Below are 22407 nucleotides of genomic sequence, written 5' to 3'. Positions count from 1 at the left end.
TTTAGCAAGAGCCTGTCAGGTGCCAGCAGGACGCCGGGCTGGGGATTTACTGGCGGGGTCCCGGCCCTGCCCCCGGGACCGGACTGATCCCCAGTCCTCTCCACGGAGTCTCCCTCCAGCTCTCTCTCCACTCCACCCGCCCAGCGCACGGGTTCTCTGCACGGTTCGCGCCGATCGCGCCGCGCGTCCACCCCGCAGAGGTTGCCCGCGCCGGGCGGCGGCCGCCCGGGCCCCAGCTCCGCACCCTCGGGGGCTGGCGGCGGAGAGAGCGCGCGGCCTCGGACCCCAGGGGACCGAGTGGGACCAGGGGCGTCCCGCGCGCGGGGCCACTGCCTGGGCCGGGCACCCGGGTCGCGCGCCCCCGGCGTGGAGACCAGGGCGCGCCAGGCGCTCCTCGAGAGTTCCCCGGCGCCGTCTCCCCTCCCGCGCGCCCCCCGACCGGTCCCCCCGCCGCCCGGCGCCGCCGGCGGGGTGCGGGTCGGGCCGAGCGCGCGCCGGGCTCTGGAGCGGGCCCGCCCGGGAGGCGGGCCGGGGGCGCGCGGGCCGGCGGGCGGGGCGGGGCGGGGCGGGCGCCGGGCGCTGATTGGCCGGGCCGGGGGAGTGGAGGCACGGAGTTTCCCACAATGCCCCGGTGCGGGGCCGCCGCGGATGGATGCTGCGGGCAGGGGCTGCCATTTGTCGCCCCGGCCAGCGGCGCGCGGACCGGCTGGCTCCCCGGCACCGGCGGCCGCCGCCCGCGCGCCCCCCCGGCCCAGCCTCTGCAGCGACGCCGCCTCGGCTCCCCCCGCGGCCGCCGGAGCGGTCGCCATGAACCCCAGCCCCTCCGCCGCGGAGGAGAAGGGGGCGGCCGGCGGCAGCAGCAGCAGCGGGAGCGGCGCGGGGAGCTGCTGCCTGGGCGCCGAGGGCGGCGCGGACCCGCGGGGCGCGGGGGCCGCTGCCCTGGAAGAGCCCGCGGCCGCCGGCTCCAAGGAGAAGGACGAGGCGCTGGAGGAGAAGCTGAGGAACTTAACTTTCCGCAAGCAGGTCTCTTACAGGTAGGCGCGGAGCCAGGAGCCCAGACAGGTGCCACCCGGGCGCGAGACCCTCCTGCCCGCCGAGCGACGCCTCCGCGGAGTGGGGCGCGGGTCGGGCTCCCTCCCACCCCCCGACTGCCCATCACGCGCCCTCGGGGGGCGGGGGGTGGGTTTCTTTTCATCGCATCCTTCTGGATCGGAGGGGAGCTTCCTTTGCGCCTAGTTTCCCCCATAACTGGAGGGAAGTCGGGGTTCCTGAGGTCAGCACAGTAAGAAAAATGTGTGTGTGGGTGGGAGGGACGTGCAGACCCAGAAATGCCTGGTTTTCTTGAGAGAAGTGCTCAGACTTGGCCCTAAGTCTGTGTCATCTTCAGCCACCTCCCCCCAACCGTCCAGATTTTCCTGGATGAGTCTTTGGTGCTCACTTGAGAGTTGAGAACACCGCGCTGGCGGAGAAGAACAGCGCTGTGCTGAAGAGAAATCCCTGTGGAAGTTGGATCTGCGTGGAAATGCCTCCCTCAGGACGAGTGATGTGGTCGGTGCCTGTGCACATGCAGCCGCTGGCAGCTGCAAAGCCAGAGTTTGTGAAGGGGTGAAACAGACACGTGCTCGCTCCCCAGTGTTCCAGGCGGGTCCAGGAGGTGCCATGGTTGCCTCCTGGCAAGGGAGGGTTGAGGGCCAGGATGCCCACCGTGTTTGCCTCTGGAGATGGATATATTTGTGAGACCAGGCAGTGTGGAATAAATGGGCACAAACATGATAAAATCGTGTCAAGCTCCCAAAGTGAGAAATGAGGATTCAGTACGTTTTCTACCCCACCCCCAAGCCCCCATCAAGAATAAAGATGTTGAGAGCTTTGGAGAGTTTTGGAGACCACCCTCCCTTAATGCTGATTGTTGTTTTCTGTGTACCAGATACTGTCTTAAAAGTTGCGGGGATAAACAAATATAGAAATACAGATGCTTGTACTTGCTAGGGCTTGGAGTATTTCTTGACAAGGTGTCAGTAAAAACATTCTGACGACCCCACTCTTTTGAGTTAGCAGTCCTTTCTAGAAACTCATATACAATATTAAGCCTGTCACACCATGTGCTGTTATGTAAGCAAAAGCAGATGACAGAGGTGTGTGGGCTTGTGAGGGTGTGTGTTGTATTTATGGGGGCAGGCGTGTGAATCATTGGGATCCCCATAGCACTGCTGGACGGCAGGCCCCAGTCACCAGGCTTGTGCTCTGTGTTCAGGTGTTGGCCTCGGAGGGCCCTGCATGGTCTTCTTGTGATGTTTGGGCTCCCGTGTGCTTGTGTGTATTTTGCTCACTGTGCATTGAGGGACTTTCCCACCTGACTTTGGTTACTCACTTAGAACAGGACCAAGATCAAATTTCTCTTTATATTTTTGGTTTCTAAAAATAGGCAGGTGGTGGAGAGTGGGGTAGCTCTAGGGAGGTATGCTGGGAGACAGGCAGTTCTACTTCTTAGTTACCATGGCCTGCGTGGCCCTTAGGGAGCAGGAACTACATTCAACCTAATTTAGGAAGTAAAGTTTGAGGGGGTTGATTATGTGAAGTGCGTTGTGACTTCCGTCTTCTGTGTCATTGGCACTGGTCAGACTCCTCACTGGGTAGGGCTGAAAACCAGAGTTTGCAAGGGAAATCATTTCAGCTTGCATCTTGGCAGGGCAGGCCATTCTCCGAGCCTCTCTCCTGGAAGTGGGTACTGTGTGGGCCAGGACTTGCTGGGTTGCATGCTCCCACATGCCTGTAAGTGTGCACACACACAAATGTTGACCTGGAGCCATAGACAGCACTTTTCTAGAGAGGAATCATAACACTGCATCTGCCCTATATCCACAGAGGTGGATCCTGCTCTGTAACATCATTTCCTTTTAAATAAAGCTTTACAATCTGCAGTTCAGCCAACCACCTGCATCAGTGACAATTCAGGTGGCTGGTTAAAAATGTCCCCCACCCCACACTTAGAAAATCAGACCCTCCGTGGTGGGAATTCTGATCAGGGTCCTCAGGTCATATACTTAAGCACACAGCTATCTGGCGGTTGTTGCCCTGTTTTTTTCCCCAAAGGCTAAACAATTGATCTTAGAACTCATAAATCCATGCCCATCCACACAAAACCAGGTAGTTCCAGGGCCAGAGGAAAGGTAGGTGACTCCGTTTGGCACGTGCTGTCTGAGGTAACCAGGAGAGTGTCTCCATTTGTTTATTATTATCTCTTAGGGTCATGGTGAATGGCCCCGCCAGCCAGAGGTCGCTGGGCCTGACCATTTCACCGGTGGGCTCATGAGTGGGCTCATGAAGTGAATAGCTTTGGCTAGAGTTGGGCCTTGGTTCCTCACTGAGGCCTACTCACTTTGGAGGGTGGGGGTACCCAAGCATGGTGACTGGTGGGAATTTGAGGAGAGGGGCCAGGGAGCCCTCACAGTGTGGAATCTAAGTGGAAGTTTCCCTTGGAGTGAGAAGGATGGTTGCCTGTGGAAGGGGGTCAGTTGAGGTGGGAAGAGATTTGTAGGTAGGTCAAAAATATCTTGTGAACAACATGGGTATTTGTGGAATGACACTTGACAGGAGAGAAGAAGGGGGCTTTGGGAGAGGGTGTGTGTGTGCGTGTGTGTAGGGGGGTCTCATCTGCTCCTTCTGTTGCTAAGGAACATATAAGCTAGGGTTTAAAAATAAATGAGGAGTGGGTGGGCATAGGCAGTGACTCCTGTCTTTTTAGGAACTAGAGCCCTTTACAAAAAGCCTTTAAATAACCATTTCTGGAGGCAGATTATTCATTTTGCTTGACTTTTACTTTGTTAAGTAAAATAAACTCCTTTCTATACCCCTCGATTTCCCCTCATTATCTTTTCTTTCTTGGCTTTTTTTGGGAACCATTTTTCCCATGAGAATTTTTCCTTTATTTCAGATTCTGTTCCCCTAGAGCAAATAGTCTCTGTAGACTGTAAAGCTGGAGGTTTTAGAAGGCAGTGCAAGCGAGCTGGTACTTTTCTCTTAAAATTACTACTTCCTTTTTCTTTGCAAATTATGGTGCTGCAACAGATACATGTGTGCCAATGACTATGTAATGTGTAAGAACTTTTTTTCCCTAAATGCTCTAAGAATTCTCATTTAAGTCAGTAAAAAAAAATGGCCTTGTAGAAATACACAGGAGAGAGGAAGGAGAAGTAGCTGATTGTTGTTTTCTGTGTACCAGCTACTGTGCTAAGTGTGATGGTATAGTCTAAGTTGTTCTTCATGACAGTCCTATGATGTGATTCTGGTTATTTCTGTCTTATAGACAATGATCCTGAAGCCTAGAGTTTGGGTGGCAGGCAAGATTTTAACCCAGATCCCATCTTATAGGATTTTTCTTTGGGTCATCTGGTGCTTTCTCAACTTTCAGGTTGGTGCTCTCTCCAGTGTGTGCATGTGTGTGTGTGCGTGCGAGCGTGTGTGTGTGTGTGTGTGTGTGTGTATGAGCTGTTCTTTGCCCTTTTCTATAGTATACTATGCTTGTCACATATCATCTCTGGTATTCTGTATTCTTTGGACCCTGTGCCTTTGACTACACAATTTTAACTCCTGTATTATAATAGCAGAGAACTTCTTTACTATTTCAGACATAAAAATGAGTATAAATTCATAATCATCAGAAAGTATATTGGTTTTGCTTCTGAGAACACAACCACCTACATGACACCTGCCATCTCTATGAAGATACCGTGTTAGAGTTTCATGCCTTTCAATAAAAACGGCACAGCTGTTGTGTAGGTGAATCTAGATCCAGTGAAAAGCTGGCCTGTCTGTACCGCCTGGAGTCCCACAGAATAAATGATCACTTGTGATTTTGCTTGTAAGGCGACCTGGACCATTACCATCACTGTGAGACCTTGATGCCTGTGGTTCGGGTCCTCCCGTTACAAACCATGATGGTAATACCACAGCTTCCTTAAAGGCAGTGTTAGGTATGAGATAGAAGTAGCAGACGCGAGTATTGCACTTCTTAGGTTAGGCAACTAGCTAAAAAAGATCTGGTATTCTTTATAGGTTGATGATAAGAACATAGTATTTCCATTTTGTGTTTTACCACCACAGCAGGATTATAAGAACGCGGGCTGGGATGTTGACAATCACTAGGACAGCCTGGGCGTTGTTCTTCCTTACATGGCAATCAGTGGTGGATGGGAAAGCCTGTTCCCCCATATACATGTGTATATATACACATAACCTCCTCCTTCATAAATTGCTTTTATTCATTGTGTGTTTTTGTCTGTTTTACACATTTGTTAGGTATTCAGAGACATTATGATCAGATGAAAGCTTGGTTTTAACTTCAAGTCTCCTTCCGGCATCATTACTGGCCACTGACTATGTAGATGGCAGCGGGCAGGACACACACCAGGCAAGACTGCGTTGGCAAGTCAGGGGCCTGGGTCTGCTCTCGCTGATCTTTCAGATGGTTTCTATCAGGGAGAGTGGCCGCCTCCGCAGTCCCGTGGCATCAGGGGAGGGAAAGGTCGAAGGCAGCTTTGCTGATGTTTAGTTCTACTGTGGCGACAGCAGCTTCGCCTTGTAGAGCCAAATTAGATCAGACTAGAGCTAGCTCTTTGGAACACTTCCCCTTCTACTCTGTGAAAATGAAATCTCTCCAGCCATTCCACGCCTAGGCTTCTAGCTGAGGGAAATGAAAACACTACCTTGAAGGGATATACGCGTCCCCTTGCGCACCGCAGCGCTGTGGACAACCGCCAGGCCACGGAAACAGCCTCAGGCCGGAGGACAGCGCGGTGGTGGAAGGCGCTGTGGGGTGTGCGCGGCAGAGTGCAACTCGGTTGTCAAAAAAGATGAACTCTTGCCTTTGCGACAACATGGATGGAACTGGACGGGGGGATGCTGAGTCAACTAAGTCAGCAGGAGCAAGGCAAGGACGAGATGGTGTCACTCAGATGTGGAAGAGAGGAACAAAACAGAGAAACAGAACTAGATCAAAACCCTCGAAATCTGATTGCAGAACGGAGGCGCCCAGCGGGGGGGCCACTGGCCAGTGGTGGAGAGTTAGAGGTGCCTTGGTGGTGGCTGTGGTGTCATAACATACATCTGAAGAGTTTTGTTTTTTAAATATTTATTTATTTATTTATTTATACAAGCACTGGGTACAGTCAGAAGCGTGGGAGGGTGAGAGAATTCACCAGAGCCAGAGCAGGGAGCAGCGGGCGGCAGGAGAGGTCTGCGCGCCATGTGGGACCCTCCTCCAGTGGCCGGGGAGCAGTCGGGGATCGAACCAGCGCTGCAGAGGCTGCGGGCAGCTTCGCAACCCAGCGCTCAGCCGCTGCGCCACCGGGGAGGCCACATCTGAAGAGTTTTAAGCTGATACCCTAAATCAGATAGTGTTGTAAACCAATGTTACCTCAATAAAAGGTAACACGATAAAAAAAAGAAATTTAAGGAAGAAAAGTTTGAGCGGGGGCAAGAGTGAGTGTGGGGGTGAGCAGGGTAGGAGGAAAGCCTCATCGCAAGGTCGTGCACAGTGAGTGTCCCTCCTCCTTGTGCGGGGACCAGTCACGCCCCCACAGGTAGTCAGGTTCCGCCCCGGGCACCTGTGAATTACATGGTAAAGGGGACTTTGAAATGTGATTACATGATGGACCTTCAGATGGAGAGATAACCCCGGACTGTCCGGGTGGCCCTCACTGTCACGACCAGTGTCCCTATGAGGGGGGCGGAGGGTTACTGAAATACAGAGAGGGGGGGCAGCCTGACGGCTGGAGGGATGTGCAACGAGTGAAGGAGGGTCAGCAGCACCAGGAGCCAGAAGAGACAGAGAAACATTCTCCTCTGCAGTCCTCAGGAGGAGCCAGTTCTGATGGTGCAGATCCAGTTTGTGGCCTCTAGACCTGGGAGGCAGTGAGTTGGCCCTGGTTTCAAACAGACAGAAACCAAATGAGGACTCCAGTGAGGGTCCAGGCCGGCTGTGCCTGGCTTGTCCTGGGCTGGGGCTGGGGTCCACATTCCCTCTGTAGCCTGAGGTGATTGTTGGTGAGGGGGCTCAGAGGCCCTCTGAGACCCCAGGTGCTTGGAGGCTCCATTGCCTGCTTGTCTGGCTGTGGCACTTACTTTCTCACATGGCTTTGTTTTGCCAACAAAGCAACAATTATTTCCCACCTCCCCACCCCAGACCCCATCATTGTGGTTTGGAGGCAGTGGTTACTATGTTTTTTGGTGGTTTGTGAGCAAACTTAATGGGGGGTAGCTGAGGAAGGAAAAGAAGGGGCAAAAGAAAATCTAAGCTGTTAGGCTTTTTAAAAAAATTTCATTTGTTTGACACAATTCTAAAAATGGATTACCTTCAAATGGTTTGAACTGGTTGAAATTGTTTGAAATGTTGCAACTGTTTGAAATGTTGGAATCATTTGAACTGTTGGAAATGTTTGAATGGATTGAAATTTATGCATAAGGCAAGGCCTGAAAACTAATACAATGTAGAAGGTTAAAGCAATAAAAATACTAAGTTGTGGCTGTTTGCATACAATGCATCCTTAATTCCTCTCTGACTTGTTCCTCAGGCAAACGCCTTAGGACTGAGAGCAAACATTGTCCACTGCTGGTGATCAGGGCTTGGTCTTCTCCTGTGCTCACCTTGCACTTTCAAACAACTGTGTTAGGGCTGAACTGTCATTTTCTCTTGTGAGAATCAGACTAGGATTTGAACCTGGCATTTCCAGCTGATCTTGGGCGTGTTATGTAACCCCTTGGGGATTCAGCCTTTCATTTCTCTCATGGGGTCACCGATCCACCTTCAGGGCTTCTTAGGAGACTTAGATGAATTTCTTTATGTAGAGGGCTCAGCACAGTGTCTTGCACGGAGTTCACTTTTTATAATTATTATTCCCTGCTAAGTTGTTAGCTCCTTTGCAGACAGAAATTGCACCTTATCATTTACATCCTCAAATCCTATTCTTACTGCTCACTAGGTGTTGGATAAATATTGATTGAATGAAAGAATTTAATTGCCTTCTTTAAATCAACGACTACTGTTATCCATTCCCTGTCCATCTAAACTGTGATTTTCCTTTCTCCTAAGAGAAAGGTCTGCCTTTTTCTCATTGACACTTTGTCCCGCAGACCTGGACTGCTTCTGTTTACAACTTCCTGTCTGAGTACCTGCCTCAGCCATTTAGCCAGCTGTTGGAGGCTGGAGGGGGTGGCAGAAGCTCTAACTTAACCAGCTATTTGCAGCTTGTCAAAGAAAAGGCCTTAATTTGCCTTCTGAGTAGCACTAATTAGCTCTCCGCTCCCTTTCTGTCTGTCTCATCCTTTTCCAAGGGGCAGTGTTGGTTTTCTCCTCAGGGAATTTTCTGTTGACTTTTCCTTCTGTGATTAGAACTTAGACATGCAGAAGGATGGCTGCCTGGAGTCCTGGGGTCTGTCCTGCTCTTGTCCTGCCAGCCTGAGGTCACTCCGGCAGCCTCTCCTACTTCCCTCCCTCACGCCTTCCAACTCACCTGGCTGACTTTGGTGGAAAGAATTTTAAGAATTCCTTAGCTGACTTAGTGGGCCTAAGCCTTTGTTTTGTTATTAACGTGCTTAATAGCAAAGTCTTCGAAAAAAATGCCAGGTACTTTTTATTCCTGTTACATAGAAAACACCTGAGGAATAACTGGTGAGTTTCCCGACATCCACAGTGGTCAGAGACGTGAGCCCCGCCTGGGTTATTTTAAAGAAAATCAAGTCATCAGGTGTGTGTGTGAGGGGGCGCTGTGGGTGGGTAGCGGAGAGAAGCAGGGGCTCCACAGATGAATTATAATGTTCTTTCCTTTCAGCCCTAAGTTTCTGTGACCCTTTGAAATGGAGCAAATCCTGTTTTTTTTTTGAAGGCAACCCCTTTTTGACAGGGACTCTGCATGCAGTTCTTCTGTCTAGTTCCATGTGTTTTGGGCAAGTGGAGATTTGCCTGTGAATTTTCAGATTCATAATTAATGCTCTGATAGGGAACTAATTCCAATTTAGGTTACATTACAAGTGGTCTGGCATGTTGGATAGAGGGGGAAACGTTGAAAGCTTAAAACAATATTAAACTTCAATCAAATCTTATTACTCTTTGATCACATGAGAGACAGAGTGGAGTAGAGGTTAGGAGCCCTGACTCTGGACCCTGGATCAGTTCTCTACCTCTGTGCCTGCTGTGTGACCTTGACTCAGTTACTTAACCATTCTGTGCCTTCATTTCCCCATCTATAAAATGGTAGTGACAGTTCCCACCGAGTAGGCTTGTCAGAAGATTGACATAACGTTCCTGTTACAAGGCAGGGTGAGGGGTACCCCACAACCCCCAAACATGCCTGTTCTAAATGGGTTCTGCTACCTGCTGCATTAAGACAAAACATATTCTAGTACGTAAAACTTATAATGGAAAGTAACTTTAATATTATTAGCAGGCAACCAAATAAAAAAAGACAAAGAATATAGTTTCCAAATCAAGCACCCAAAGTTACCCTTCCGCTTGCGGGTAAATGTCCAGCCAAACAGGATTGGCCCAAAGCAGGGCCACTGCGGTCCGAAAGCCTGCCATATGTCTAAGGAATGTTCTGGTGGGGACCCCCAGGAAAGGGACAGATGGGGCCCAGCATGCTTGCGAGAAAAGAAGCAAAATCAAAATCAAGATGAAAGCTGCCTTTGTTAACCTCCCCAAGGGTCTCTCACCACATCTGCTTCAACCGTTCAAGGCCAAGAAGCAAGTGCAGTTATCCCATGCCTCTGCTCCAGGTGCCTCCTCCAGGTCTCCTTCTTGCTTCCCATCCTGCTTCCTTCCGTCCCAGTCTCCTCCCTGCGCAGCTCCACCCTTCCCTGGATGGGGCAGGGAACCTGGAACCTCCCCTTTCCCTGGGGACCTCCCTGTTAGACTCCCTATCACAAAGTGAGTGCTTTGGGTGTATTTTTTAGAGTGGTGCAGCTCATGCTTCAGCTCAGGAGCAGATTTATTTCTTATCCCTCAGAATCAGGAACATTGGTCAAATGTAGCTAGTAATGACCGTATCCAGATAATACGATAATGAGTTAGGTATACAGTTAGGAAGTTTGTTTTGTAGGTTTGGCATTCACTAAGGTACAACATATGTGCTTTTCCTTTTACAGCTTATTAAAAAAATAGCTCATTCTAACGAGAGGATGAGACGAGAAGGGAGCTGCTTCTGCGTGCTCTGGAAGTCAGAGCAGGCAGAGGGCCAAGGCTGGAGAAGACAGGCATGGCCAGTGTGCAGAGGAATCGGGGAGCAGGGGCCCACACTGCTAGCTGGCTGTCTGGGAGCAGGAAGCCAGATGAGGAGGGCTGGGTCACTGGGCTTCGGTGTCAGGAAGAGATAAGTAGATAAAGGCAGAAGTACTAGAAATAGCCTGTCACCAGTGACTCTGGGACAGAGGTTATTTCTCTTCTGGCCTGGCCTGCTGATGTCTGCTTCATCTGTGCAGATAATGGCCGGTGGCCGTGTCCTGGCCATGAGTATAAAACCCTCCCAGATGCTCCTTGTCCTGGATTATTTTGGGAATGGAGGCTCAGCCTTCTGGGATGTGCTACCAGTTATCTCAACCAGGGCAAACAACAGGATGTATTTCTTAATTGAATTGGTTATTAAATATTTGTTGAACAGATCAAATTGATTCAGGACTATGATGAGATAATTATTAAGAAAGTGGATCTATGTGTTTTCTTCTAAAGGCAAAGAAGACAAGGCAGTTTGGTTGCTTTTGTGTATCGCTTACATTTTCAGAAAATAGCCAGAAAGTAGACTCGTTGAGAGATCCAAAAGTACATTTAAAAACTGTGTCATTCTTTTGTATAGGAGAAATATGTCAGAATTTATGGTGCTGCCTGGCAGAGCAGCAGTGCTGGGAGCGGTGTGAGACCAGGGAAAGATTATTCAACGTCCAAGTGGGTTGGGCGCTCGGAAGCCTAGAGGGGCTACTGGGGAAGTTCTGGGCCGCCTGATCCAATGGCAGTCTTGTATTTATTCAGAATCAGGTACAAAGGTGGGGCAAGCACATAGGAAGTATACTTGGGTGCGGAAGCAGTTGTTGGGAAGGTAAGCTGGGGTCTGGTGACCAGGGACCATTGCCTGGGGGGCTCCATTGTCCTGTAGTCAAAGCACATTGTCTCAAAGCATATTCTCTATTTCTTTTTTTTTTTAATGTTTTATTTATTTTTTTCCCAAAGATTTATTTTATTTATGTGAGAACCAGGGGACAGGCCAGATGTGCAGGAGAGTGAGAGGATTCACCAGAGACAAAGCGGGGAACAGAACAGGCAGACTGACGAAATACACTGCTGAGGGGAGCAGCGGGCGAGACAGGAGAGGTCTGCCATATCATGCGGGTTGCTCCGTGGCCGGTGCTGCAGAGGCTGCAGACAGCTTCACAGCGCTGCGCTCAACTGCCTACGCCACCAGGGAGGTCCCTGAACTTTTATTTATTTATGCATACAAAAACTGGGGTGTAATCCAGAGGTGTGGGTGGTGGGGGGACGGGAATGGTGATGAGAGAATTTACCAGAGACAGAGGGGGGAGCAGAACAGGTGGATCTACTGAAATACACTGCTGAGGGGAGCAGCGGGTGAGACAGGAGAGGTCTGCTGCGCCATGTGGGTCAGCTCCCTGGCTGGGATCGAACTTGTGCTGCAGTGGCTGGCAATAGCTTGATAGTGCTGAGACTTAACCCCTTGCTCCACCAGGGAGCCCCTATTTTCCATTCTTATCTAACTTTCTGCTAATAATTTCAAGTAAGGTATTTCAGCTGATCTTGCTAGTCTGGCCATGGTATCTGCCTACTGCTTTCAGCAGATGCTGGTTTCCCAGTATGTTCCTCATGCCAGGACTTTTGCCCTTGGTGAGAGGCCTCCTGCCTGATTGTACGTTTAGCTTGACCAGCAGGAACTCTGGGCACCAGGACAACAGCCCTGAGAAAAAGGAGGGTCAGGGACCCCACATTATGGAAAGGTAAATTTTTGTTTTAAAGAAACTTGAAAGCAATTTGGTTAAAGCTGTTTTTAAAAGTGCTTTATGTAAGCTTATGTGGAAACAGCTGGAGAGGGCTCCTGGATTGCTTTGAGACAAGCTTCTAGAGCACTCTTCAGACTGAAAGATGAGCTCTCATTATTGTCCTTCTTGTACAACAGGGTTGGAGTCAACCTCCCTCAGTCCGAGAACATTCCCTGTAGAGATTTTTAAGAAAAGAGCTTCATTTTAAATAGTTTTTTTTTTTTTCCTTTTAGATTGACCCACTCTTAATGCAAAGGCTAAGCTATAAAATATTTCTGTTCCTCTCCTATTAAAGTACTGTGCTCGGCATCTAAAGTTAGATAGGAAGTGGAAGAATCTGGGACCCAGCAGATGCAGAGCCTGCAGCTTCCCTGACCGATGAACACTGGGCCCACCCTGTCTTGTCTCACAGGGGCCAAGAAACACCAGATACCACTGTCTAGGACTAGCTCTTCCAAATCAGCTCATTCCCCGAGGCAGTAAAGGCAGCCTCTGGACTTCCAAAAATTTTGTAAAATGCTGCTTAGAGAAGGAAAAAGCTTTTCTCAGTTCTATTTCAGGCTGCGAGGTTAACTTACCCATCTTTGTGAATATTAATCATTTTGAGTTACTGATTTTATCAAATGCTTGTTCTGTGCCAAGAATTGCTAAACATTTTCTATGCAGTATTTCATTTAACCCTCAAGTAAGTAGAGACTCTTATTATTTCCATTTTATAGGTAAGGTCATTGAGGCTAAGAGCTTAAGCAACTTGCCTGAGTTCCCATGGCCGGGCTATGTTTGCCTATATTTGCTTATTGCTTCCCTATTGCAGCTTTTCACTCTGATTCTTCTTCCATCCTTTCCCATTTTCTCTGTGCATATGGTCCTTCAGCATCTAGTGGTTTGTTAGACCAAAGTTCCTTGAAAGGAAACCGATGTTTGTGTTCGTGGGCCCAGGCAGGCCTACCTCAGGACAAAGGGAGAGGTCTTGGCAAAGGCTGGTGGACAGAGGACAAGCAATCCTTTCCTGTCCAAGCACAGACTCAGCTCTGTCAACGGCTACGTGTATTGGCAGGTGCAGGGAGGCCAAGATGGAGCTTTCCATGGTGGTTCTCTTTAAAGCTGTATGAATTTTCCATTACCTAAGAGGGTGAATAAATCCAGTTTCCTGGGGCCAGGAAATGACTGGCAGAGATTATAGCCTGGTACTCCTCCCTTCAAATTCTACCTGCAGTACAAAGTTTTTTGATTGGTTGTAATCAGAGTGGAATCAAAGAGAGTTGGGTAAAGGTACAATGACTTGGGGTGAAAAACGTAGGCTCCATTTATGGTTGAAATGGCATAGTCAAGTTGGTAAGCACCATCTGAGGTGTAAACATTTTTTATTTCATAACAATAAAAAAACAAAACAAGAATAAACACACAATCATAGATCAGAGACATTCGGCAGGGGAGGGGGAGGGAATTAAAACGAGGGAGAGAAGAGCACAAGGGACTGTGGTGATGGTGCCCGGGTGCATCGGTGGTGGAAACTCTATGGGGACAACACCTGAGAAAACAAAGCAAACATTGTATAAAGAATGAAAAATGGTGTAAAAAAATATATAAAAATAAGAAATGAAAAATTTGAGAACAGGGGCCTCCCCGGTGGCGCAGCGGTTGAGCGCTGGGTTGCAAAGCTGCCCGCGGCCTCTGCGGCGCTGGTTCGATCCCCGGCTGCTCCCCGGACACCGGAGGAGGGTCCCACATGGCGCGCAGACCTCTCCTGCCGCCCGCTGCTCCCCTCAGCAGTGTACTTCGGTCCTTCTGCCTGCTCTGCTCCCTGCTCTGGCTCTAGTGAATTCTCTCACCCTCCCGCGCTTCTGACTGTACCCAGTGCTTGTATAAACAAAACAAACAAACAAACAAATAAATAAATAAAACATGCCTCTATAAAATAAATAAATAAATAAAAATATAAAAAAAAATTTGAGAACCGAAAAAATTTTTTATTTTAATTTTGGGATTACAATTTTGCTCTTCCGTGGGTGCAAGGTGCATTCACCCTCCCCCAAGCCCTAGGGCCCGTTCGCTCTCTGTCTCCCTCTCTTTCCTGCCTCCCCTTTGTTGCCTCTGGTGACCATTACATTCTTCCACTAAGTCCAAAATTTATTCCTGCTGTATTTTGCCTGTGTATATTTTTTGGTTATTTATAGTCCACAGATGAGTGAAACCATCTGATACCCATTTTTCTTGTGACTTATTTCATGAGCATGCTCACCTCGAGGTCCATCCGTTTGGTCCCCCAAGCCACCTTTTCATCTTTTTTTTCAAACGGTGTAGTATTCCACTGAGTATACATTCTACAATGTCTTTATCCATTCGTCTGTTGAAGGTCACTTAGGTTGGTTCCATGACCTGACGATGGCGGACAGTGCTGCTATGTTCACAGGCTTACCTACATCTTCTTGTATTAGAGTTTTAACATTTTTAGCATAAAAATCTAATTGGGGCCTCCCTGGTGGCGCAGCGGTTGAGCGCTGGGTTGCGAAGCTGCCCGTGACCTCTGCGGCGCCGGCTCGATCCCCGGCTGCTCCCTGGCCACCGGAGGAGGGTCCCACATGGCGCGCAGACCTCTCCTGCCGCCCGCTGCTCCCCTCAGCAGTGTATTTCGTCAGTCTGCCTGTTCTGCTCCCCGCTCTGGCTCTGGTAAATTCTCTCACCCTCCCGCGCTTCTGACTGTACCCAGTGCTTGTATAAATAAACAAACAAACAAATAAGTAAATAAACATGCCTGTATAAAAAAAAAAAAACAAAAAACCAAATAGACGTGTTTCTGGATCGTACATCATTTTATCATTTTCATTTTTATTAAGAAATCTCCATGCCGTTTTCCAAAGAGGCTGCACCAACTTGCATTCCCACCAGCAGTGGGTGAGAGTTCCTTTCTCCCCTGGAAGAGTTGAGTCTTTCACCTTCAACTGGAGGTCCTATTCAGCCTGTAAGCACTTGCAGTATAAGTTTTTTCCATAACAAGATCCTTCAAAATTCTCAAGTCTATTCATGTGCAGTTACAGACACCTAAAAAGTTCCAAAGGATCATTTCAGAAACCTGAGTCATTCTTTCACATTTGAAGAAAACCTTCAGAATTCCTTAGGAAAATAAATCTCTAGTTCAAAAATAAACGTCAAAGCTATTTAAAGATTAAAACAGAAGCTTTCTATGAGCCAGTACAGAATTATAACAAAATCTAAGGGGTATTTTAAAAAAGACAAAATTCTGGAGGTTTTTTTAAACTGTTAATACTGACTAAATTTAGGTACTTAAAATAAAAATGTACATGGTGCTTTTGGAGATTTACCATTTATAAACTGCTTTCACATAATTGATCTAATTTTACCCTCGGAACAGTCGTGGGCAGCAGATCAGGTAAGCTCCTTGTGCCTGCTGTACAGGTCAGCAAACAGGCAGCACAGCTCCGTGAGTCCCCCGAAGCCCCAGACCAGTCAGGGGCACAGCCAGGCCAGGCCCAGCATTTGGATCTGAAGTCCCAGGTCCTTCCCACTTCAGTGCTCTGCTTCCACATACCATTGGGGAAAGATAATTAGCAACATTTCCCTTTGGTTAATTTTATTTACTTGAATTTATCCCAGGGACTAATCACAATGGACAAAGTTGGCGTCAGCCTCTGGCCAGCATACCCGGCCCACATGGCCTTCCTTGGCAGGGGCCTTCCTTGACCTCGCTGCTCTTCGGTGTATGTGAAGACATGGGAGCACAGGCGTGGCGCTATATGTTTAATTCTCCTCCACCTGGGGAAAAAAAGATAGAGAAATATTCAGGTTCTTCCTTTGCATTAGTTGCTAAGCAGCAGCCATTTCGTTGTAAAGGAGATTCAGTTCAAGTAATGACATAGGTATTCCAAGAATAGCATTTCAGTTTTACAGCAACTGCATTTGCATCTCCATATAGCATATGCGCCCATGGCTCACTGACTTTAGGGGAAGAAAGAGCTGCCTCAACACATTTGTTGACTCTATGGAGAAAACTCAGTACAGCTGATCACCTAATAACCAAACTCCCGTGTTCTGTGACTGAGAGTGAGCAGCCCACACAGGCTGCTGACAGTTTTCAGGACGTGGACGTTATCTCCAGCAAACACGGCTGCGGCACAGGTATGTTTTGGAGGCCATAATTAACTGATAACATCTCACAGGAGTACTGTGGGTAATTTAGAATTCTAAGGTTTCTGAAGTGGATGGTATCAAAAAACTTTGCAGCTTAGAACTTGGATTATGCCCCAGATCTTGTATTGAGATGCTGTTGGCAACTGAAAGCTTTTAAAGATGGAAGATACGAGAAAATATTGTGCCAGGCTAGCATGAGTCATGGAGTTTAGTTTTATCAGGGGGAGGGTCTGCATGTAGGAGGGGACCTGCAGTTAATGTCCCCGTAGCATGTGTGACAGCGGGGTGATGTAGCATGTGGCAAAGCTGTCAGTTGCTGTATTTTTTTGATTGAGCGATGGCTGACTGAAGGCTGCATGGCCCATGGCGGAAGCCAGTGACCCTGCCTTTCAGGGCATTCCTGTCCTCTCCGGTCTTGCTTACACGTGCTGTTGTGAAACTCGCGTGTCTCCAGACAGGTATGTCTTCTTCAGAGAACTGTTTCAGGGGAGTGGTTAGGGAGCAAAGTCTGTACATTGTACGACATAGCTCCCCTCAAGCCTCCTCCCCCTGCCGCCCCAGGTCATTTGAGGGAAAACACCTCTTTCCCAGAGCAGGTGGGATGCTTGGAAGCTGGTCTTTAACTTCCAGTAAATTGCCCTCCCATTTGTGGCAAAGCACCTCTTCCAGGAACTAAAAGTAATGTTCAGAAGAAATAATACACGGATGAATCCACAAATGGTGAACGGTTATTCCCTCTGTGGTGTTGGGTTCATTAACATGGTTGTTTTTAGCATCTCTCCAGCAATTAGGGCTTCTCATATATTTCATTGTGTGCTTTTTCACAATGACTCAAAACAGCTTTGCCGAAGCAGCTCTGGCATCATGGGAGCCTGTTATCTTCATGGGGAAATCAAGTCAGGAGGGCTGGGGAGGAGAGGACTAAAATCATTGACTTTCTCACCTGCCATGAAACCACAGAGGGACACGGTCCTAAGAGGATCTCAGAAAATGCACACCTGGGAGGTGCTCAGTGGTAGACCCTCGGCATTATTAATAGTAATAATAATAGCAACAGCAGCACTTACTGAGGTTTACCATATGTGCCGGGAACTGTGCTAAGTCGTTCATACATGTTATTTCAGTTAATTCTTATGAGAGCTTTATGAGCTAGGCGCTATTGCTAGCCACAGTTTGACAGAAGAGGAAACTGAGGCACAGGGTAATCTGAGGGCCTCATAGTTAGCCAGTAGTGGAACCAGGATTTGAATGTCAGGAGGACTCCTTAGCCAGTGCACACAAACACTGCTCTGTGCTGCATCCCAGTGTAAATGTATAAATACACTGCTATTTCTTCTGGGAAGTTACATCCACCCTGTGTGTGCAGTCTCGAGGGATTTTATAACAGGGTGCCTTATTCTCCATCGCGGAAGCCAGTGAGGTCTTTGGAAGCTGTTGTAGGTGACTTCTTCTTAGCACCCCATTTGCATCCTCAGGCAAATTGAACACTTAGATTCATCTGAACTTGAACTCTTATGGATTGCCCTGTTCATAACCATTAAATTTCCCTTTTGTTCATGTTAACCAGGGTTAGTTTCTGTTGCTTGCTATCAAAACGAAAAAGAAAAATAAAGAAAGAAAACAACCCCAAGCCAAAATAAAAAAACAAAACAAAGCCTGACAGCTGTTTTCATTGGTAAATGGTTCACTAACCTCTCTTGATAAATGGGTGCAGTGCCAGGAGTTCTTGGCTCCATGAGGGAATAGTTATATCATTGGTTGGGTCTAATTGTTCTAGGAGAAATGAAAATATTAGCATCTAATGACTGTTTTGCACCAATTAGGTACTTGTTGCCTCTTTTTTTGCTATACTCTTATTATCACAGTAACTCTGAGTTAGTTATTTACAATTTGCAGATGAGGGAATCTCACAGAGAGAAAATCATTTGCTTCAATCATTTGCTCATGGGTGGGGTCAGGATTCAAACTCAGTTCTAAGTCACCCAGTCCCCATGGTTTCCCATTGCAGCGTGCTGCCCCCCACCAAGCTGAGTCTGAAACTGACCCCTTTATTTCTTACCTCCTCTTATTTATTTACTCTCGTCGTAAATAATCATTTACTCTCACTTGTGGGGGACAGTCAGGATAACCCTTCTCATTTTTCTATATGAAACACCTTTAAATATTTGCAACCAGGTATCAGATTTCTTCTTTGCCCTCATTAGACTGAGCTATCTCCATTCTTATTCTTCAGAAATTCCTTATCCAAGGTGACTTCAGCCCTGTTCACTTTGCTGGCTACTCCTAATTTGACAGCATACTGGTTAGTTCATGGCCTCCTTCATCAGAATTGAGCAGTAAACTACAAATGTGGTCAAACTGGGGCCACCGCTGGCACACATGGTGTCTTTGTTCCAATTAGAAATAGGTCTCGAGTCTGGGTGGACAGAGGAGCAAAGGTTCCCCTCACCCCCTCCCAAACTCTGTGAGTGCCAGAGTCAGGGCTGAGCAGGCAATGGGTGGCACTTAGGTTGGATTTCACTTTCCACCTGCCCTCCTCTCGGCTGTGCTTGTGCAGGAACAGCCCGTGCAGGTGTGGTCACAGCTCTGTGAACGTGGCCGCCTGGCTGTGGTCGTGGGTTGCCTTGACTATATACACGATCAGTGTGGGGCCGGCCAATTGCTGTACAACATTCTGAAAGCTGAATTTCCAGACTGCCCGTTCAACAAATTACTGATGACTTCCCGAGGTTTTCCTTAGTTTGCAGCCATTTCACTTAAGAGCTGTCATCTCTGTTTGACTAAACATTTATTTGTCATGTTTCATATTTATTTCAAGTACTGAGCCCTTCTAGAATGTTCAGAATTCCTTCTCCCTCGCTCTCTTCCTGCCTCCTTGATTCCTTCCCTCTCTTTTCTCTCTTCTCCCCTAAGTAAGAAAAGGAGGACTCTGCTCACCATCATCTGCATTCTTCAAACTTACCCTTATATCACCTCCTTCTGACACCACTGATGCTGGGAGTGCCTGTGGTCACCTCTTCTGAAACTGAAACTCTGATGCATTAAACTATTTCTCTGAGAGGTTCTGGGGAGCTAACATGGAGGTGATAAGGAAATCCATGTGTGCTTTGGCTAAACCTATGTTTGGTGGCCAAGAAGGTTACTTGTTCTGTCTAGAAAGTAGCATTTTACTGTTTCAGGTACTAGGGATGTCAAATACAGTAGATTCTAGACACATGTGCCTGTCAAAGCAAATTATATAAATTGGAAGCCCAGTTCCTCAGTCACACCATCTCTTAAGCACAAAAATGTGTGCTTAAGAGACGGCATGCCTGAAGCTGCCAGTTGAACAGCACTAAGACAGTACATTTTCATCACTGCAGAAAGTTCTAGAGCAGTGCCGCTTTGAGACATTAATGTCAAGATTTTTGTTTATCAAACCTCCAGAAATCTCTAGCCCATGATACTTGAATGACAACCTTGAAAGATACGGTTCTTGGATAAGAAGTCTAGTTCCCTAATTCAGAAGCTATACTTTAGAAGTGTGACTACGAAGGAGAGAGCTTAGACACTGAATCAGAGAAGGTCATTCCTGGTTCTGCCTCTTCCTGCTCTTCATGTGTTTCTCCCTCCCTCACTAGAGTGGTGACTGAGTTTCATAGGATATGGACAGACAGTTTGTCTTTTCATTTCTTCATCACTCCCATCAAACCTCATCACTCCCTCCATTGCCAGACCTGTTAAGTTCTCTGCAGGAGGGAACTTCTGTAGCATTGGGTGGGCTGGATGCTTCACCATTTAAAAATACTTAGCATAGTTCATGGTGATTGCATGGGGAGTAGAGTGAAGGGTGAGGGAAGAAGATTACTCTGCAGCAGTAGATTTCTGAAATTTGGCCAAGAGCATGGTCCCAGAAAGAGGGTGAAGACTTGGCCTATGGATATGTAGTTACAAACTGTCCGTGTCACAGAGATAGCTTGTCATGGTCCCTGTTTTATTCTTAACAGGAGTCCCCATCACATTCAACAGACATTTATTTTAAATTCACCAGAGAAGTGTGGAAGTAAATACATGGGCTTAAACCTTTAATATGGCTCCCCGGTTTCTTGAGGAAAGACCTTAGGAAGCTGTGCAAAGAGCTTCAAGGACACAGCCAGTGTCCCAGGAGAATCCTGGTGTGTTTGCGTGGGTTCTCTCTGGTGCTTTGAACTGCCAATATTGCACACAAGGGTGTTCTAAAAATAACCTGAGTAATGTGCATCTTCTGTCGAAGGGAGTGAGATAATTTGTGAGGATGATGAGAAATGGAAAAGGAGAGAAGCTTTAGAAGATGAGAAATGAAATACGTGAATCTCGATGGTCTCTGAGGCTCTCCCACACACAGAATGCTTGCTTTGAAGTTTTGATATTGAAAATCAGGGAAAAGTACTTTAAAAAAAGCATCACTGCGAGAACGACTGGGTTTTTCTCACCTGTTTCATAACAGGAGCAGTCCCCTGGAAAGATGAATGGGTAAGATAAAATAGGTAAGATAAAACCTTACCTATTTTATAAGGACAGCTATGGAATACTTGTTCTATGTGCTCAGCACTATTTGAAGCCCTTGGTGAGGAACTGAAAGATGAATAATACATGATTTCCACCTTACAGTTGTTTCAAGTTGCTTGTAACTTACTGGGGAAACAAATAGAACAATGTCTTGAGTGCCTGCTCTGGTGAGTGCTGGCATGAAAGAGAAATAAGTATTTCCAGAAGCCCTGGTCTACTGAGGGAGGGAGGCAAGGGCTTGACCTGTAAGAACACAGAGTGAGGAGCACAAGGGTGAAGGGATGTTCGAAGGGCGCCGTGGAGGGGACCAGAGGAAGGCACCTGCATTAGCCTAAAGGCGGGAGGAAGTCCCGGAGCAGGTGATGTTAGCTGTGCCTTGGAGGAGGGGAAGGAGGCAGGTGGATTTGTTTTCCATTGAATTCATTGAGTCAATGGAGAAAACATATCTTTGATTCCAAAAGGCCAACTAGAAACAGAATCTTGAAGCACAGTCCATTTGCTTCTGATCTCATTTGAACAGTCCCTGAAATGGATCCAGGTGGAGGGAGTGTGGTTAGTTCTGTTTGGGCAGAGTCTTCTGGAGCCTTGACGTGGATGGATTGGTAGAACTGCATGAGAAGGGATGCGGTGGTGGGAAAGCGTCCTGCATCGGGGCCCAGTGCGAACTGTGGGACGCCTTGCTTTGACCCTAGAGACGTGCAGTGAATGGCCAGGCAGGGAAGGTGGCTTTGAATATCCTCAGAGGAATTTGGATTTTGTGGTCAGTAGAGAACTGCTGGAGCTTTTGGGGACAGAGAGGTGCCTTGTGGGGACAGAGAGGAACCTCGTGGGGGCAGAGAGGTACCTAAATGTGGGGAAATTCTAGTTCCTTCTGCATCCACCACCAGTTCCCCTTCCGCATCCCCTGTTACTGCTGTGGAAGCTGTGAATGCAGAAGTGACGTCCTTACTCTGCCCTGCCACCAAACAGGGCCCAAGGCTACCGGGAGGGACAAGAGCTTCCCTCCCATCCGTCTGAGCCGCGGCTGCCTCACTCCTCGGGGACAGTAGGGAGGCGGAAGGAGAGGCAGAGGGTGATTCTCAAATCCGTGAGAATTTGGGAAAGACTAATAAGGAGAATGAGGTGTTTCCCATGTCTGAACGTGAAACTCATTTTTCCCTAAAGTAGTGTTAGAGTGGAGTTTAGATTTGAATTAATAGTTGAGCTAAAAAGAAAAAAAAATGTCCTCAGTTCTAAGCAGGTAACTACACAGAAAACTCGGGAACATGGCTTGTCTCTGTTCTTGCTGGCCATCAGCATCTTGAACAAAGGAACTTTCTCCCTCATCTGTTTGGAGAGATTCCCCCAATCACATCATTGGAATTTTCTTTTTTTTAATGAAGTGGAAACTTTCCCCCAGATTCCGATATCTAGAAATCACTGAACAAATTAATGGCAGAAATACGTGTTGTGAATTTATTAGAAAATGGTAGTCGAGCGGCTTAAGCGTTGTTCGCTGTCAGAAGCCTGTGTTACTGTCAAACTCCGTTACATGAACAGATTGGCTGGGCCAGTTAATAGAAATACAGATAATTTTGCAGCCAGGAGAGATTTGCTTTCGGCTGCAAACTACACTCTTCAGAGTTAATCTCCGGTCAATGGAGTGTGGCGTGGTGGTGGGAAGTCATTGTGACCAGTTCTGTCCCTGGCTTTCCT

At 47.8% G+C, this 22407-nt stretch overlaps 1 protein-coding gene across 2 annotated transcripts in view; it reads left to right on the top strand.

Moving 5' to 3' along the window:
- The first annotated feature begins 648 nt into the window (after window positions 1–648).
- The window catches only part of DGKI (diacylglycerol kinase iota), a 377484-nt gene continuing 355725 nt past the window's right edge, over window positions 649–22407 (top strand). For both annotated transcript variants that reach the window (XM_054692700.1, XM_037514044.2), the window contains exon 1: window positions 649–1034. In XM_054692700.1, coding sequence (XP_054548675.1) covers window positions 649–1034 — 386 coding nt within the window. The remainder of the gene's footprint in view (window positions 1035–22407) is intronic.

The sequence above is a fragment of the Talpa occidentalis genome, unplaced genomic scaffold, assembly GCF_014898055.3.
Source record: "Talpa occidentalis isolate TD23 unplaced genomic scaffold, MPIMG_talOcc4v2.1, whole genome shotgun sequence".
Classification (NCBI taxonomy): domain Eukaryota; kingdom Metazoa; phylum Chordata; class Mammalia; order Eulipotyphla; family Talpidae; genus Talpa; species Talpa occidentalis.
The sequence above is the reverse complement of the archived record's forward strand: the minus strand, read 5'-3'. Positions and strand labels throughout refer to the sequence as shown.